Source organism: Vicia villosa, linkage group LG4, assembly GCF_029867415.1.
Source record: "Vicia villosa cultivar HV-30 ecotype Madison, WI linkage group LG4, Vvil1.0, whole genome shotgun sequence".
Taxonomy (NCBI): domain Eukaryota; kingdom Viridiplantae; phylum Streptophyta; class Magnoliopsida; order Fabales; family Fabaceae; genus Vicia; species Vicia villosa.
In genome coordinates, this window is record NC_081183.1 from 86,706,673 (window position 1) to 86,726,987 (window position 20,315).

The 20,315-nt window shown below is 32.5% G+C and overlaps 1 protein-coding gene across 1 annotated transcript; it reads right to left on the reverse strand.

The window, feature by feature from the left end:
• Positions 1 to 19,496: 19,496 nt before the first annotated feature.
• On the reverse strand, positions 19,497 to 20,069 carry LOC131597468 (uncharacterized). The gene has a single exon (XM_058870165.1). It carries the CDS (start codon positions 20,067 to 20,069, stop codon positions 19,497 to 19,499), a length of 573 nt encoding a protein of 190 aa, XP_058726148.1.
• Between the last annotated feature and the right edge of the window lie 246 nt (positions 20,070 to 20,315).

The following is a 20,315-nucleotide window of genomic DNA, read 5'->3' on the forward strand; positions in this document are numbered from 1 at the left end:
AACACGCAGCAGATCTTAATGCATACGTCCATAATGATAATGGTACATGTTAGTACCATGGTTTTAGGATTGACAACAATTTTGACAAAATATGGTTCACATCAAGATGTTATGGAAGATGCCCTAGCATGTTGGTCAGGTTCATTGAAGACAGATGTTCTAACATATATTGTGACATGTTATACCAGGACATCAGTACAGGCTATTTTAATTCTTGACAAATTTGATTTGGTTTTATGAGATTCCTTTTAGATATATCTCAATTATTTTTGCAGTTCAAGAATATTTAATCTACAATAAGTGATTTGATCTCCAATTGTACATAAGTTTCTAAAACTGGGTGTTAAGACAATTTAGGAAGCTTAATGTTGTGTTCTAAGATTTAAGGAGATTTTCTGCATAATTGGTGCAGCTCTCAGCTTGTGGATCAAGTAATATCTGGGTGAAGATTTTCGAAGCCTATGGACTGCTGAATAGTCTTTAAAGAGAACCCTAAACCTAATGTAATAAATTCTTTTCAAAATTATAAAATTAGGGGAAGTTTAGAGTCTTAGGTTTTGAGAGTCTCTTGTGTTTTTGTAAGTCACCCATGTATCTTTTGATAAATTGAGGTAAACTGATTGTTACTTGAATGTTTGTCAACTTATTATTCTCACTTATGAGCTTTTAAGCAAAGAGTTAAGTATTGTTATTAGTTAAATATTTTAAGAAAGACTAAGTATTGTTTATTGGAAGTGTAATCTTCTGATATTTTGTCACTAGTTTTTGAATAGTTTATCATTGAGGTGATTAGATGTAGGAAGTGAGACGGGGATCTCATATCTAGAGGGTTCTAAGTAGAAGTTTCACAAGGTAGTGATTAGGCTATAAGTTTGTAAAATGGAATTTTTTAGGCTTTGACTAATACTATCATAATGAATTTCCTTCCTAGCTTGGTAGCCCTTATAGTAGGTGATGTTGCACCGAACTGGGTTAATAATTGACTATGTGATTTACCATTCTGCAATTTCTTTTTGCATATTTTAGTGTATGTTTTATTGTATTCTGTCAGTCAGTAGATGTTGTAATATCTGTCCTGGCATTGTGTTCTGATGTTGGGACATCAGTATTAACATGTTTTAAATGTGTCAGAATTTCAATTGGTATTAGAGAAGGCACCCTAGTATGTTTATTGGGTGAGCTGTGGGGAGAAAATGTCTGGTACTAAATGGAAATCTAGATTGAAAGCATTATGTAAATCAATGTAGAACCTTGAAGGCATATGAGTTTGGGAGAATCCTTTCCTGGCGGTTTAAGCTACGTCTATTTGCAATTTTAATGAGTGAGTAGGAAAGTTTTACCTTTTCCCACAGGTGACGTCAACTATTCTTGTATAACAATATCGATAACCTCCCTGATGTTGGTCGGGATAAGTTGTAGAGAAGTGATGTGTTTCTCGTATAAAGAACCCCTATGACCCAACCAACAAAAGCTTCAACAGAGTCGCCTTTCTCTTCTCCTTCTCCCACTTAATCTTCATCTCTGCCTTTTTGCCAATCTCAATGTCCTTAATAGTGGACCCTAAATCCTTCAACATATCCGAGCAGTTGCACCTAATTGAACTTCTAACATCATTAGTTAGATTTTTTTCAAGCTCATCATCCCAAAGGAATAACTTGCAACCATCCATTAACCCTGCATTTTAACACTTCCAAAATCTTCTTTTAGGGTTTTCAACAGAGTATGACATGAAAATTTTCATGCTTCTATTGCAACCACAAATCGGTGCTTGAACGTGATAAGAGTTGATATACGAATAAGAAGCCATGGATGAATGGAAGAAGACGGTGCAACGAAGAAGAAGACAGTACTTGAACATGATGAGAGTGAATGAGAAGAACATCAAATGTAATATATATTTTTTAATTTAGTCCATATTTAATAAACTATAAAGAGAACAATTCCACACGTGTTAATGAAAATAAAATAAAAAATGATACAACACTATCCAGGTCATCACCGTCTGCCAACTCACCTTTTTTTAACATTCCATTTACAACGAGGACTGTATCCAACAAGAATTGAACATATGAAGACTTGGACCCAATAAAAGATTCAGGGACTAAAACCAAAAACACGCTAACTTACAAGGACGAAAACACTATTTAAGTATAAAAATTAATTAAAATAGTTAAATTAATAAAAAATTAATGGTTAAAATTTGGAGTAACTCTTCTACACTTACTTTTGGACTAGATTGGTTTCTCTTTCTATGATCCTTAATATTTATTTTAAATCAACATAGAAAGAGAAACCAATTCAGTTCTTTAAAATCTAAAAATTAAAATTTAATGGTCGTGATTCATTGTTCTCATTTCTCATAATAACCTGTGTTTCTTTGAGATAACAAATTTGGTTTTTATTTTGGTATTAATTTTAACCATTTTAAATTTTTTGAAGTTTGGACGAACGATTAATGTAGATGAAGATAGGTAAAAACAAATTAGGTGTTGATGATGGTATACCATTATAATTATAATTAGTAGACCTTCAATTTCCAAAGTGTAAAATTCTTAAAAAATTAAATAGTTAAAATTAAAATAATAATAATAATAAAGTTTATGATAGACATTTAAGAATATTATTTCACTTAAAACATTTAAAATTAAGAATTAATAAAATGAGTTAAATTGATGAGTTTAAAGGTAGTCTACTGACAGGATAAACTAACTTTACACATACATATAATCAAAATCCTTACACTTATCATGTCATATTAGTCTTTTTAAATTAAAATTGTGTTTTAATTGAATACATGGTTATGATTGGTTGACAATGTAAAAACAGTGCATATCCCTTTTTCTCTAAATTGATTAACAAAATATTTATTAAAGAAGAAATTAATTAAATTAATTAAATTAATACAAAGGTTCAAAATATGTTAAATTTTTTATTTTCTAGCATTAAGTTGTCTGAGATTAATTATATGCATTATCAATGTAAATTTTGTTACACAATCATTGCATTACAATCATTTATTGGCTCATGAAACTTCAGAGGTTAATAATGGCCAACCTTAAATAATCAGGATCGGTCCCGACTTTTTAGAAGCCCTGGACAAATAAAAAAATGGATCCTAAATTAAAATAATTATAATAATTAACTATTAAAATTAAAATTTGACTTAAAGTCTCATTATAAATTTTAATTAAAAATTATTTTAGAATTAAAATTTAATAAATGATATCAAACGTGGGATTCAACAATCTCCTTAGAATCACTAATAAGGGGTGTTTTTGCAATAATACATTATACATGTGACTTTATTATTGTTGGAGTAGCTAGGGATTTCGGTCTCTTTTCTATCATAGAGGCGGAAGCTATGGCTTTAAAAGAAGCTATTCTTAGCGCTATCGAGATAAATTTGATTTGTGTGAAGTTCGAAAGCGACTCTCAAACAGTGATTCAAGTCATCCATTCTAGGAATATTGCTAACTTTGAGTTTAATCTTATTGTTATGTCTATTAAGCATTTGTTACTCTCTTTTCTCAACTTTAAAGTAAAGTTTATTAAGCGTCAAGTGAATATGATTACTCATTCGATAACAAAGACGGTCAATTTTTAGTCTAGGCGTAACACCGTTAATTATATCCTAGTGCTCGAAACACTTTTATTCAATAATATGAATTAAGTTTGTTGATGTGAAAAAGGACTAGTCATATATATTATTACTTTTTAAATATTAATGTAATCGTCGATATATATAAATTAAATTCAAGTTGTTTTTAACAAGTACCGTCTTCTTCTATGAAACGGAATGTTTATGTATTACTACTACTAGAATTATGTACTTGACAAACAGTGTCTGCACGTTTTTTATCTTTGAGTCTGGTCTAGGCCGGTGATATTCTTCCAATTTGTCTAGAAATGTTGCTGCCTTACCATATAGCCTTTTTTGAATTATAGACATTTGGATAGGATAGGATATTTTTGTGCTTTTTTAGGAGAGGATAACATTCTAGCACCACCAATTTTTTTTAAGAAAAATAAAAGACATTTAATTATTTCAAACGGTGAAAATAACATGCTAGCACCACCAATTTTCTTATCCACCCCACTCTACATGGCGACCAATTTTCTTACCAATTTTCTCTTTTTTTTCTCAAACCCTAATTTTTCTTTTCTTCTCCAATTCATCTTTTTTTTCTCTCATAATCATTCTGTAGAGGAATCATCTTGCAACCAATGTGTGGTTGATTCACTCGGGTGAAGAATGAAGAACAAAAGACAAAATCAACCAAAAGAATTGATTCTTGTTTTTCAAAATTAATTCGAAGTTTTTTAAATTTTAAATATAATTCTAACAAATTCTATATTAATTAAAGATAAAGTCTGAAAATCATTTATATATAATGATATTTCTCATCTTACAAATCATATAAAAAATCGTTAGACAGAAATTTTAATGAAACATTCAACTCACACGTAAACCAGCATTAATAATATAAATAACAACTCACATGCAAACACCATTAATAATATAAATAATTTAAAAGAACTAGTAATAATTCTTAAATAGAGAGAGCATAAGGGTATGGCTGAATTTTAATTGTAAGGGGCCCCTGCCTAGTAACGTGGAATGTCAGTCTCCTATGTGGACAAATTTATAGGGTATCCTTTCATTTGCAGTCACCCATCTAGTGAAATCTACAGCTTCTGCCTCATCAATTTTGCCATCACATTGACTTGTTATCTTTCTCTAGTGTGTGACTTTGTTCATAAAACAAAATGTTAAATCGCACCGTTTTCGTGTACCATATGATCTATCATATGAAAATAAAATAAAAAGTATGTTTGTTTGTTTTTAGTAACGTTAACACTAGTCAAGTGACCCATATGGTTGTTGCTAGTCATTTGCGAAAGAATTTTCAATGTTTTTAGAGTGAGGGAGACCAATTTTTCACCCTAGCACGTTTTCTAATTAATATTTAGGATTAAATGTATTTTAACTTTTGTCATTCAGCAAATTTGTCTGATTTTCATCTATGTAATTATTTTTTTCAATGCCATCATGAGTTGTTTTTTTTAATTTATATTTGTCCGTGTAGATTAGAGGTAAGTTTTTAAGTGTTTGTCATTTTATAATTTTAGATTAAGCTGAAACTAAAAGTTTCTGATAAAAAGATGAATTATAGTATTTAGAAAAAGATGAACAGTGTCCAAGTTTAATAAATATGAATATTTCTTTTTATTTTAAAATATTATTCACATTAAATTAATATATAAAGGTATACGGTTTTATTAGGGGTGGCAATGAAATCCATTAGAGTAAAATCCATCCAATCCATCCACTAAATTATCCATCCAATCCATCCATTATAAAAAAAAATAGTTAATGGATTGAATCCAATCCATCCATTTAAAGTTATGGATGGATCCAATCCATCCAACAAAGTTTAAAAATCCATTGGATTATCTAATGTTTTATTTTAAAACTAATTGATAGTTTTTATTTTTAAATAATAAATATGTATTTTTGTCAAAAAAAGTTAATTAATTTTTTAAAAAATTTATAAATCTCTCTCAAATATATATATATATATATATATATATATATATATATATATATATATATATATATATATATATATATATATCAGTTAAAATTAAAACAGTATCAAACATGTTCACTACTTTTTGTTTTGTTGGATTCCCTATAAGAAGATGAATGAGCAACAAAACTAAATCTTATTTTGAAGAGAAATGAGTTATATCATACGGTGCTGGTTCAGTATTTTAATATAATAACATCACAATTCATTTTAAAATAAACATTATAATTTGTATATAATTACTGTATATAAATGTTGAATTTTGTTACTTTTACAAAATATCTTTGATCTTAGCCACCTTATCATGTGTTTTGCAAAATATAAAATCTGAATATATCAAGTTATTTTTATAATTTCATGCAATAGAATTTTAAGTTTAAAATATTTAAATCAATACGAAAACACAAATCAGTGTAATTACTTAAAACATGGACCCGATAAACTCAACTACAAGCAAATATTTTTAAGTTTCTTATAACAAATCTCTTTTTATTTGCAAACGAAATAAAAATATATTTAATAAAAAGCAACATTATCTAGATATTTTAATTTAATCAATACAGTACAATTTAAAGTTTAAGTATTAAATGTGTCAGACCCTTTAAACTGTGAGCAGTGGCCAGTGGGGCAGAAAAAAAGATTTTATCAATCCATGTTTTAGAGATTAAAGAAGGTGCATTGTAAAATTAATAAAAAGTGTATTGAAAGATTAATTTAAAAAAATATGCAGTTAAGAAAAAACTATTTTAAAGAAATTTAAAAAAAAAAGATTTTCTAAAATTTATAAAATAATTAAAATATTTTAATTAGTTTAGTGGATGGATGGATATCCATCCAATAAAAAGATGTTAATGGATGGATTGGATTGGATTTTATCCTTAATGGATGGATTGGATTGGATTTTTTAAAGGTTATGTTAGTGGATTGTTAATGGATTAATGGATTGTTTTGATCCATCCATTAACAATCCAATCCATATCCATCCAATTCATCCATTTTGCCACCCCTAGGTTTTATAAAGAACCTTCCTGCAAATTTAATGATGCTCATTTCAAGATTCTTTTTTAGTGTATATAAACAGAAATTGAATCAAAATCATGGCCTTTGATGCAAATATTAAGAGTATGTTTTTGGTTTGTCTTTTGAAAAAGTTAAAAGCAATTTTAGAGGTGTAAAATTGATTATGAGTGATTTTAAGATGTTTGGTTAGACAAAAGTAGAATTGATTCTATTTGAAGCTAGAATTTATAACTTCTGCCTCCAGAATTGATTTTGGATGATTTTTATACTGTAATTTTTTATTCAACTCATTTTTAAATATCCAAACATAAATCAATTATACTAAACTCAATTCTGATTAAATCAATTCTAGAAAACTCAATTATGCTAGAATCAATTATGTCCACTGCCAATCCAAACACACATTTACTAACAACAAGCTTAAAAAGCAGATCTAAACATAAATCACAGTACCCATCATAAGACTATATCAAATAAATTAAGCCAAGTCCCATTTCGGATAGCTCCAATCCTTAGAAAACTGTCTGAAATTCAGCATCGGAACACTCCAAAACAATACACACCACTCCACACCTGCTCCAAATCTTGAAAAAGCTTACCGAGATTCTCAACACCTCAGTCCACCAACAAAAACACAACTCCATGAAGCAAAACTAGCGCAGAATGCTAAATCCCATTAAACTGTCACAGAATTTTAGGAGACAAGCCCCAATTCACGTGAGTACCTGCGATGCGATTATTCGATAACGATTCCGAGGCACGCAACGGGATTCAAGCACCACACACCAATATCATCTGAAATAAGATTTGATTTTATTCTGAGCCATTTCCATGCCAATATTTTTGTCTTTTCTACTATTTTATCAACGCGAATTTCGTCATTTCAGAAGACTTTTCCATTCTTTGATTTTCAAATGCTCCACACGCACGCGAACTAAATTACCAAAAATTTCTTTGACAGTGTTAGAACATAGTTTAGTTCTAATCACATTTAAGTGTTTTGATGATAACAAACAAATAAATTTTGTATAAGCAAACATGGTACTCTAATTCTATACTGTTGATTTCAGAAGATGTACCAACGCAGTCAGAACTTGGCACTTATGAGAAGCTGGAGAAACGCAACTCAAGTCATGAGGCAACTTCTGATACTGCAGCAGAACGCTGCAAACATATCTACAACAGAAGTTGAAGAACAAGGCTGAATAGAAGATCATAAGGAATGATTCAAAATAATACCGTTGAAAGCAACTTCTGGTACTGCACCAAAACACCTTGAACACATCCACAACAGAAGTTGAAGAACAAAGGCTGACAAGAGATCACGAAGATTGATTCAAATTAAAACGTTAAAGACATAATCATTAGCAAAACGGCTGCAACACTCCAAAAGCGAAATTCCCAAGGTTGATTGAAGAAGTTATCCACATGTAAATCCTTGGAGAAAACAAAAGCAAAGACAACACGCAAACCATTTAATGTTGCATATAAGCTTTGAAGATAACGGTCAAAAAATTTCAAGCTATATATACTTATGATCGTTTGAGGAAAATAACAGAGACAACTCGTGAAAAAGAAGAAAACAAGAAAGAACACACAAGAAAACTGCAACTTTGAAATATCATCAAGTGTGAAGAAAAACTCTCTGTAGCAAAAATTCTCATATCCATATTATGAGTTCATTACTCTGTACTTAACCTTAGTGAAATATCACAGTTGTGATTAGAGCTTTCTAGAAGCAATACTATATACTATCAGCAGAAGTTACGTGGTAACTAAGTCCTTGAGAGACCAGCTGGGTCAGGAGTCTCAAGAAGTCTAGGACTAGTTGAGTCTTAGAAGTTGGTTAGTCACAAACAGTTGGTTTGCACAGAGTTGTTAGTCACCAGCAGTTTGGCTCGTGCATTGTATTGTGAGTCACGACAGTTAGCCATGCAAGTGTAATCAAATTCTGATTATAGTGGATTAAGACCTCTATTGAGAGGCAAATCACCTTGTTGAGGGTGGACTAGAGGTAGCCTTATTGAGAAGGTGAACCATGATAAAAATAATTATGTTCTATCTATCTTTCCTTCATCAAGTTTTTAAAGAACCACTTATTCAACCCCCCCCCCCTTCTAAGTGTTTTCTTCACCTTCAGACAACAATTTACCTCTTCCTAACAGCCTTTCAAACTGATCCAAGTGCTTCCACCCGTCGTTGTGCAGAACCGGCTGAACTCTAATCCACTTGCATATGGACCCCCATGCACTTGCAAATAAAAAAAATATGTGAGATACTGACTCCTCTCCCCCGCACTCTCTCGAACACCCAATCTTCCCCTAGCCTATAACACCCCTATTATCTAAGTTATCTTTAGTAGGGATTCTGTTTTGCATCATTCTCCATACCATACACGCCAATTTTAATGGAATTGCCCTATTCCAAACCTTTGCCCACAAGTGATCAGTTAAAGATTGGTCGATTGATGATATGTTCTTATAAACCTCTTTCACTGAATACTCATATTTTGTGAGAAACCTACCTATATTAATTTGACATATGTTCTTCCACAAGTTTGAGGTATCGTTCGGTTCCAAGTTCATTCCCCCGTTGTTCAAACCGTATCTATTCACTAAAGCTTTATACCATAAACATTTTCTCTCCGATTTGACTTTACACTCCCAATTACCTAATATAGCTATGTTGAAAAACCTTATGTCTCTAATTCCCAAACCCCCTTCTTCGACCGGCCTACACACATTCTCCTACTTCATCCAGTTTATTTTTCTCTTTTCCTAACAACCCCCCATAGAAATTGTTTAAACATAAACTCAAGTTTAGAAATGATATTTGTCAGCGTCTTGATGTGAGTTTAATGTTTAATGGCGTGTTTTAATCTGACTTTTATTGCAATTTTTACTCTTACATTGTTATAAATTTAATTTTAAGTAAGAACAACTTAAACTTGCGTAAATAGCAAGAAAACATCTCTAAAAATAAAAAGTTGGCAGTGGAGGATATTTTTTGGAGCTTAAAAATATGTTCTTAAAATTAAAATACATATTTAAAATTTAAAATGCTTAAGAAATTAATATTTAAAACATTTTCAATATTATTTTGATTTAAAACATTTAGAAAACATATACAAATTTGAATGAAAATTTTATATAAAAAAAAATTGAATATAAGACAGGTTTTTATCCATGAAGAATACAAGCAGTTTTTAATTGAATATGTTCTGTTTGGAGCCGAAAATTTGTGGAGATTGAATGCATTTGAGTTCAAATGCAATGGAGTGAGCTTCCACTATGGTAGAACGGGAGTGGACATGCAAGATTAACACTCTAACATTCAAGTTAGTGAATGAATGAGAGGGTAGTTTGAGTGTGTGAATGAGAGAATACATGAAATGACATGTGTTGTGTTTTATATAAGACAAATAGTCAAAACCGTCTCCATTAGATTTGGTGTCTTATGCCGGTGACCGTCTAATTAAATCCAATAGTGGAAAGTGTGTTGGAGGCCAGAATCAAGTATCCTTAACTAGGGTGAGGTCTTACTGGTCCGACACACCTTTACGTGTGATACTTGTTGTTTGACCTTCCGTTGTGGGCCTTGAGAGCATCCCATAATTGTCAAATGCTAAGCCCTTGTTCACACTTGTAGAATGAAGGCTTGTCATGTATGTATTTTTTCCGGCTTCTGGCAAAAAGAAGTAGAAGATTTTCGATCAGGCACCAATAACATTGGGAACAAACACATTAAATATACACATCGTGTATAAAAACCTTTAATGGGGGAATATCGACATGTGGGCCTACGTCTGGAAGTAATGATGTCCTCATATACTAGGGTACTTTATTATTATGAGTAGTTCAAAGTAAGTTCTCGATTGTTAGTTGTGTGATTCATGCTTTTAAATATCTATTATTGTGGATCATATGGTTGTCTTTGGATAATATATGGGAGCCATGAGGTTACGTTTTCATATTTCATTACTTGTGGTCTATGAGAATTTTTATTCTATGTTTACAATTTCTTTCATCTTTATCAATATCCTTTAGTTGGTTATTATTTCAACTCATTCGCGCCACCAGTTTTTGTGGAGGCTCATCATGCAAGTTTTCAGGTTCATCTATTTTAAGGTAACATTTCAAAACTTTTCTTTCCTTCTTCATTTGTTTGCTTCTCTATGGTTTATAGGAAAGAGAATTTTAAAGGAGAAACTCATCGTTGATGGTGGGACATTGGGTGGAGTACCTATTATTGGAAGATATTAGGACTTATGGCCCTCCTACTCTTAAGTTAGACGAAATCCTTTGCCATTGATGACTTTTGATAGGGATAACTATAGCGGGGAAAATTTGAGATCAAAGCCATTGGATTGACTTGACTCATTATTTCAGAGAAATTCGCCGCCGCGCTTTAGTGTTTCCAAAGGAAATGGACAAAGAGCGAAATGAACCCAAAAAGAAGTTTTTAAAACAAAAACAACAAAAAATAGATCTTAGGTACAGGTGTTGATTATTTAATGGGAAGGTGTTATCACCCCTCATATCTATGATATTCTATAGGAACCTTTTTGAAAATCTGTGTAAAAAGAGAATGTTGTGTGAAGAAAAGGGTTTGTTTGATTTTTTTAAAATAAGCTCGGCAAGACATTACATCTTGTGCCTACATACCTCCTCGGTGCAATGGAGAAGTTAGAGCTAATATAGATCCACTTAAGGGTAAAAAGGTTTTAAAACTGGATAGACACTTTATCATCGTAGAAGATAATACTCAGCCAATTATCTTGAACATGAGAACAAACGGACCCTTTGCATCACAAATGAAAGAAGTGCTCCAAATTGGATAAAATCAACAAGTATGCCACTAACTCTTTCAAGTGGAAAAGGTTCTTTCATATCAATCAATATCAAGACTCTTGGGGATTTTATATCTCACCACAACAATTAATCATGTCTAAACTTTGAAAGAAAAGCCACTAAGGGCAAGAGATATTTTAAAAGAAAGAGTTTGAAAAGAGTTTGCAAACATAAGAAGGTTTTGGAAAAGGGAGAAGATTTTGAAAATCTAAGAAGGAGGAAGAAGATGAAGGGACTATCCTAGAGCATAAAATAAAAGATAAGGAAAAGAACGATCTAACCGAACAAGAAGCCAACACTTGACATTAAAGAGTCAATGTAGATTTCCCATCCTTTGGACTACCATAAGCAAGCAAATATAATACCAATTGGGGATCCAGATGCACTTGATATCTTCAAACATAACTTGCACCAAGACTTTTTAATACATCATAAGCTCTTGACAAAAATCGGGCAGAGTAACGACTGTGTACAGATGAATTACTTATCATAATGCCTTGGAATTAACCATCAAGGACTTTCAAAGAACCACCTGCATAAACAAAGAGAAATAACCCAATACCTTGGAGTAAACTCCAAGGGCTTCTAGACAAACAGAATATAACCACAATCAAATAACTCAGATTAAATTCCAGAGTACTGTTGAATTGCAGTATAGGGCAAGCAACAAACAAGATTTGGAAATATTGATCCGGTAATTATCGTCCTCAGAGATGGAGAGATGCCATTCAACAGTTTCTACGGTTTCGAACTTTGGATTTGAATGAGCAAAAAGTAAACAAAGATATAGACAGGAAAAGAATAAACACATTCTTAGAAGAGAAATAACTTACCAGGAATGTAAATATATTCACTCTTTACAAACATACACTTACCAACCCATTATACTCAACCTACGATACTCATCTATGTCATCACGTATCTCTCACATAAGTGTCCATCTCTGGAGCACAAACGAGATCATCTCACAACTAAGGTTATCTCTAACGCGAAGTCGTGAGAACATCCGTATTCTCGCGTCGGCGATCTCTCGCGCGTCGCTCAAACACAAAAGCATTAAGAACAGATACAAACGGTGAATGCTAGCTCTAAATCTATCTCTAGAGTTCAGAACCAACAGATAATCATCCTAGATAAGGATTCAAGAAGTTTATCTCCAAAGCACCCCAAATCCCCAGCATAGAGCAAAAATCCAGAACAACATCAACACAGATTTGTAAAGTAAGTTAAATATAACATTATAATCGGTAAATATACATAAGATTCAAGTAAATATACAAACAAACCCAACCAAAGAGAAATACACAAAGAAGAAGAGAAATGAACCGAAGATCTCCCGGTTTGTCAGCTCCGTTCGACACTCAATCCACCCCCGATCATCCTTATGCAACCTCCGAAGTTGTTTTCTAGGCTAATTTTGATCTAAGAATGAAGTTGATGGTGTTGGGACTCAAAAATACCCAACCCATAACCTAAAAATGTGATTTTTGCCCCTTTTAACGAGCTGTTGTCTTAGCAGGTCCGCTTAGCGGACTCAAAATTGCATCCAGACGCTGATTTGCTCCGCTGGAGCTCCGCTCAGCGGAGTCTGCTAAAAATCAGATTTTGTTTTCGCCATAACTCGAGAACCGTAACTCCGAATTGCGCCCGGTTCGAAGCGTTGGAAAGCTTATTCAATGCTTTATCCAATAATGAATGAATGGAAACCAAAATGATGATTTTGGTCATCCTTATTTTGAGCCTTATTCTTTGATGAATTGGTAGAATTTGCATTCTTGAATCTTAGCCTTTGGTCTTTATTACTCAATGCTCCAAAGATGCATGAATACCTATAAAATGAATGGAAAACTATTAATTGGTATAAAAATGAATCAAAAACACAAGTATGCACATATTTACACAAAAGTTAGGATTTTATTACAAAAATCATAAGAATAGAATCGATAAGTGCCACAAATATATACTCAAAATATCGACATTTTGACACTTATCAAACTCTCCCCAACTTGAAACTTTGTTTGTCCTCAAACAATGTCAAATACATTAAAGAATCAAAAGTAATAAACCAAAGAATTGTGAATCAACAAGTTTAGAAAAACCAAAAACAAATGTATGGCTCAATACAAAAACGTATAAACAAAGTAAATACTTACCACTATCCTACAACAACAACATGTAAACGAAACGAATCCTAAGCACAAAAAGCATACAAAACATTCTAACACAATACATGCTCACATCATGAATCAAACCTAGCAAAAATTCATCAATGGATGAAGAACACACAAAGGTGAAGGACTTTTAACACTCATCCAACAATCTTGCAAACTAAAGATTAAATTATGCATTCATCCAAAAATCACATTGAAGATACAAAAGCAAGAATCACAAGGACTTTTCAAGGTTGTAATGTGACTTGGTTAACAAACAAGGGATATGTCCTAAGGCTAATTGAAACAAAAACTTGCCTAAACCTAAGGGAGTGATCAATCCACCAAAGATTCAAACAACAAAACCTCTATTAAACTTCTTCCATAACCACAAGTTTCTCAAACCAATCACAATACTTATTAGCACATTTATTCACTTATCTTTTCTTTTTCTTTTTTCAAAACTTTTTCACTTTTTTTTCTTTTCTTTTCACTTTTTTTTTTTTCTTTCTTTTCAACCTCATAGCAACAACCAAATAAGTACACAACCATTTCTCTCCCCAACTTGAATTCAACCACATCATCATGTGAATACTCCCTACTTTCTAAGGCAAGGTAAAAATTCATACCAAAAGTCATGGTTGAGGGTTCAAGAAAACAAAGAATCAATCGTCCATGCAAAAATGAGAACTAAACACTCAAAGATAAGTATTTAGCAAAAACATGGACATTGAAAAAAAATGGCTCAAAAGGGTTAACAAATGATCACACACTCACAAGGTGAATTGACTTTTTGGTTATGGTGGTTGTGCTCAAAATGAAACAAAATGCCTTGATCCTTTTCATGCTTTCATAAAATCAACATAAACAAAAGATTAAGCATAATAAAATCCAGTTAAAACAAAGATTGTGGCCTCCAGTATATGTAAACAATGGAAAGCTTCCTCACATTTATGGTTTGGGAACTAAAGTGATTCAATCAACAAGCAAGTAATGCAAAAGAATGAATGGCATGGTAATTGTACAAATGAAAAGTTTCTTAAACATGTTATGCTATAGAAAGCGATAAATGAGTACCTTGAATGATACAACTTCAAAAACAATATCCTACCATACATCCGCAAGTTGAAACACTCAAGCTTTGGAAAATCACCTCAAAAATCTTCGAATTACCGAACAAAATTTGAGTACAAAAAACAACAAAAGAATTAGAAAAACAAAACTAATATATACTATTAATTATCCTTGGTGAGAGTGGGAAAAAGGAGTGAACCAGGTGGAATAGGAACCCCACTGGTACAGAGCAGAAAAACAAAATTCTGCTATGCTCGCTTAGCGGAGGTGAGCTCGCTTAGCGGGCACATCAGAACTAAAAAAAAACCAGAATTGCACCAGTTGTTTCAATCACACACCACTTCACCTAAATTCCTCTTAAACATAAAAATAAACAAAACTTTACAACCGTTGGGGTGCCTCCCAACAAGCGCTTGTTTTACGTCGTTAGCTCGACGCCTTTATTGTTTCAGTGTTCGGAAAGAAAGCTTCCTCTTTCTTTAACGACTTACGTTTCGTTGATGGCATTGTTCCTTTTGGTGTGGCACCGAAGAAATAAACAAAAATAGAAATGTGCCAGTTAGTGGAATCTACTATAAAAGAGGAGAGGCGAGTCATATTTGGTGAGTAACGTACGTAATTTCTTCTTTTTAATACTAATTTCTTGGTGACCAATACTTTATCTTGCTTAATTTCTAGTTTGTAGATTAGTTGACATGTCATCAAACAATGCTACAAATGAAGAGAACTGCTAGGGCCTTCCTTTCACCCGCATAGTCCATCAATGTGCTAGCTACTACAAGGATTCCAATTATGGGATCCTCTACTAGTCTATTTACAACTTACCTTCTTCTCTCAATCTTGACAGAAATCTAGGATTCTCTTGATAACCCGCATCGGAGGGTGCTTTACGCTCGTCACTGTGCTTGGTTGGGAGAATTCCTCCTACCGTTTTGACTGTTGAAATGCCCCTTAGTCATGGACCATCCATAAGAAGATCTTGGTTAGCCGAGCAAGACCATATAAGGCCCAGTCCCATGGAAAGTTTTGTGCCAACTCTAGTTACCTCGTCTCCTATATTTCTTTTTCGTCCTAGTCCTAAATGGATGGGGAGTTTCAGTCCCTTGTTTTTGAAGAAGATAATGTGTATATCTCGAGCAAAGTCAAGGTTGTTCGTCAAGAGGAGTTGGCAGAAATGCATAAATAGTTTGATCGATTGATTAAATGTTGTTTAAAATTTACAGATTGTGATATTTATAGAGAAATTGATTCTATTGGTAGAGATATCATGGTATATCGAAAATGTCGTTTCCTTCGACCATTTATGTCGGTACTGCAAGATTGTTTCCTTTATTTTTGAGAAATGAGGCACCCCACCTTTGACTGTTATCTTATATTCCTCTACACATTTTGTTGACTATGTCTACAAGCTTACAACTTCCTCGGGTCGTGGTTCCACCATTTTATTCCTCAATTTATTGCGTTATAAATAAAGAACATGACCATAAACTCTAATTATTCGACTACCATACTTTTGACTAAGTCTGTCTTGACAAACATGCTAAACCAAATTAGACTTGAAATATGGCATTTACAAGATGATCACGATTACTATGGAAGGGAGCCTATTAATGTAGAACATTTCTTCTAGTATAGCAGTTAAAAGTTGTAATTGTTGAAGGAAGAGACATATAATTGACATATAAGACGACGATTGATTGTTAGAGTTGTGATCGACAACAAGATAGCCGCAACAACTAAAGGTAATAATCAGAGTGGTATTCATAATTAGTGGTGACTGAAGTAATTTGAGTGATAGTCAACGATGATTTGAATAATAATTGATAGGCTTAATTGTAACTTTAGTCCCCCTATTTTGTCTTTTTCTTGATTTTGATCCCTCTATTTTAAAAATCACTATTTTAATCCCTTTTTAAGTTTTTTGTGCAATTTTCGTCCCCCTATTGTTAATTTTTTGCAAAATTAGTCCCTATTCCTGTCTTTTTTTCAATAGAAAACTCAAAAGGAGGACCAAAATCGTGGTTTTAAAAATGGGGGACTAAAATCGAAAAAAATACAAACTAGGAGAACCAAAGTTGCAATTAAGCCTAATTGATAATGTTGACAATGTTAACTGACGACCACCGATGATAACATATTAGCGTTTAAATAAAAATTAAAAAAGAAAAAAATATATTTGATGGTTTTAGAATTTTCATCAACATTGTTAAAAAGTATTAACTAAAAAACTTATTCAATTTAATTATTTATCCGAATTTATTTATTACAAAATTCAACTTTTAAATTAAAAAAAAAATTGTCAAAAAAAATAAATTAAAAACAACTTATAAGTTATAATGCTCTTGAAAAACAAAGAACTGATAATTGTACAAATGCGAAACATATATTGATTATTTAAGATTCTTGTTGAAAAAATATACTTTGAGTATTTAAGATTCTTGACAAAATGGAGAAGGAAAAAAAAAAAAAAAGGAGAGTATTTGAGGTTGTTAAGTTGGAGAGCTGTCTTTTTCCGCCGAACGAAAAACATATATGAAATAAAGGTGAATGTATGTATTTATGTTTCTTTGACTACAGAGGAATGCAATAAAGCCGAAAGACTCTTTTTTAGTTGTGAAGACAAAAACGCGTTTACTGCAAACACTGCTTAACGTGCCAGTCGTTTTAAGTCAATACTCAATAGTATTTATTTTCTTCAAAAAAATAAGTTTATTTAAAATAATTCAAGAAAATACCACCTAAAGTATACTACCTATTTCCTTAAATATAAAATCTCTTAAACCAAATCACGGAAATTACAAAAAAAAATTGATTAAAATATTAAATTTAATAATTATTTTACTTTTAGAAATTTGTTTTAAAAAATAATTAATGTTTGTGTAAGAATATCTAATCCTGATCTAATGATTAAAGTTCTATAAAATACATTTTAAATTTTAAAAAAAAATTATAAATAGGATTAAAATTTTTTCAAGAGAGTATAAGCATAGAAGTAGTATAAAGCATGGTTTTCAATAGTCTAGCTGGTAAGGACCACTCTTGGCATTCTTTTGAGTGGGTAGTATGTATTCTCCTTTTCCTTTTTTAAAGCCTTGTTTTGTCTCATGATGATGTAAGGAGTACTACTTTGCTTCGTTTGTTTCCATAATTTAATGTTTGTAAATTGTATCATAGAAAATATATATTCTGATTCCTATTAAAAATAAGAAATTAATGTATTTATACCTAAACTAAATAATATGTCAATCATAATCGATTAGACATACAGTTACAGACAATATTACACAAAAAAACATCTTAGGAATTCAAGTTGTGGTATTTTTCTTTGAACAATTGATCAACTTTATCTATAAAAGAAACCTCATCTTCTTGGATTCTGGAGGGACTACTTTTTGCTACATCCTTATTACGAAGAGCCTTTGATAGGCCCGGGAGAATTATGAAGAAGCCCATGGCAGCAAGATTATGGTATGAATTAAAACTCTTATTTTAAGTTAGTAATTTTTTTATAGTCTTCTATGGGCTCGAATATCGTTCGAAAAAATTGAAACTTTAGTTAATTCGGATATGTATCTCCAAAAACATTAAAAAAACTGGAATTTTGGTTAATTCGGATATGCATACCCGAAACACCCCCCCTCCCCCCCAAAAAAAGGTCAGAGATTTTTTTCGGATATATCCGAAAAAGTCCAAAAAAATTGAAAATTTTAGGATATTGATTAATTCAAATTGATATAATTTATAAGTTATGAATAATAATAATAATGATAATTATACTGTTGATATTTCTATTCTAATTCCAACTATAAATTAAAAAATAAAACTCATAAAAAATTCAATTAATTTTTGATAAATTTCATATTAATAATTACTAAAATTATAACTAATACACAACAATTTTTTTTTGGAAGAAAATATAATTTTATTTCCAAAAGGCCCATAAGTACACGCCGGTCCAATGACCCAGGCTACAATACATCAAAACAGAACACGCGATAACCTACTACAACCAAACATACTAGTAAATCATCATCAATTCTTTGTTCACATGGTTTTGCAAGGTTCTGCGACCACAACACCTCAGGATCACAGCTTGCTTAATGTTGTGAACCAAATTAACAAGATCTTGGTTCTGGAAAATGACAGCGTTCCGAGCTTGCCAGATGTGATACATTGTTTCCGTAAGAGTCATCTTTAGAATATCTCTACGCCAACCTTTCTTTGTCGTTTCCATAATGAGCCAAGCTTTCTCTCTTTCCCACTCTTGCACCGATTGGGAATATCCAGTCCAATTCAGCACATGTTTCCATATGCAATTGGTGTAACCGCAACTAAAGAACAGATGAGTCAAGGTTTCAGAGCCCTGACAAAACACACACACCCCATCCGTGATAATACCAATCTTTGCAATTCTGTCTTTGGTAGGTAGTCTTCCTAACAAAACCAGCCATAGGGTGAAGCAAGCCCTTGGTCGAGCATGATTATTGCAAATAAATTTCTTCCAGCAGACGTCACCACGGTCTCCCCTAATATCTTTGTACATATCTGCAGTTCTGTACTTTCCGAGTTGAACGCTCTTTGCCTAGTATTGGCTATTTTGCACCAATTCTCTACACTTCATTATGCGACATACCATCCATGAACAATTTAGTGGCATCTGCCACTACATAATAGGTTTGTCCTTAATGTAGTAAGAATTAAGCCATCGAATCCATAACTTGTCTGCCTTCATGAGAAGATTCCAGAGTAATTTACACAAGATTGCTTTATTCCAATCATGGAGATACTTGATATTTAAGCCACCTGCATTCTTAGGGTCGCAGACACTCTCCCCAAGCTACTAGCGCTTTCCTACTAGTCGCTTTTCCGGACCAGAGAAAATTCTTGCAAATTGAATTAATGGCAGTAATCACTTTTTTTGGAATGGGGAAAACCTGCATCCAATAGCCTGAAATCGTTAGCAAAACACTTTTGACCAATTGTTGTCTCCCAGCATAGCTAAGCAACTTAGCAGACCAATGTTGGATCCTGTTCAACACTTTATCAATTAGAGGCTGACATTGATTGATAGACAGTCTTCTACTCGAGAGAGGTACTCCAAGGTACTTGAAAGGTAGCTCTCCCTCCTTAAAACTAGTTGCTGTCAATATTCTCCGCTTTTCCGGATTACACGTACCACCAAAATACGCCTTACACTTTGTAGGATTAGCTTTCAAACTTGTTGCCTCTGAAAACTGCTGGAAAATATGCATCATAGTTTGAATAGAAGCTTCATCCCCTCTAGCAAAAAGTAATAATTCATCTGCAAAACAAATATTACTTATATGAAGTCTAGCACATTTAGGGTGATAAGTAAAATTCGGGCATCTACGGAGGTGCGCCATACACCGGTGCAAGTATTCCATCACCAATACGAATAGAAGAGGAGAGATAGGGTCGCCCTGTCTCAAACCTCTTTTTGCCTTCAGAATGCTGCTCACCTGACCATTGATAAGTTATCTGTAGGACACTGAGCTAACTGCAGTCATAATCGAGTTGGTGAATTTCTCGGGGAAGCTCATTTCCTGCATTATCATTTCCAGGGCTTGCCACTCCACTGTATCATACGCTTTCTGTAAATCAATCTGCAG

Coding starts and splice junctions, on each gene's coding strand:
- LOC131597468 (XM_058870165.1), bottom strand. CDS start 20,069: ATGGCGCACCTCCGTAGATGCCCGAATTTTACTTATCACCCTAAATGT.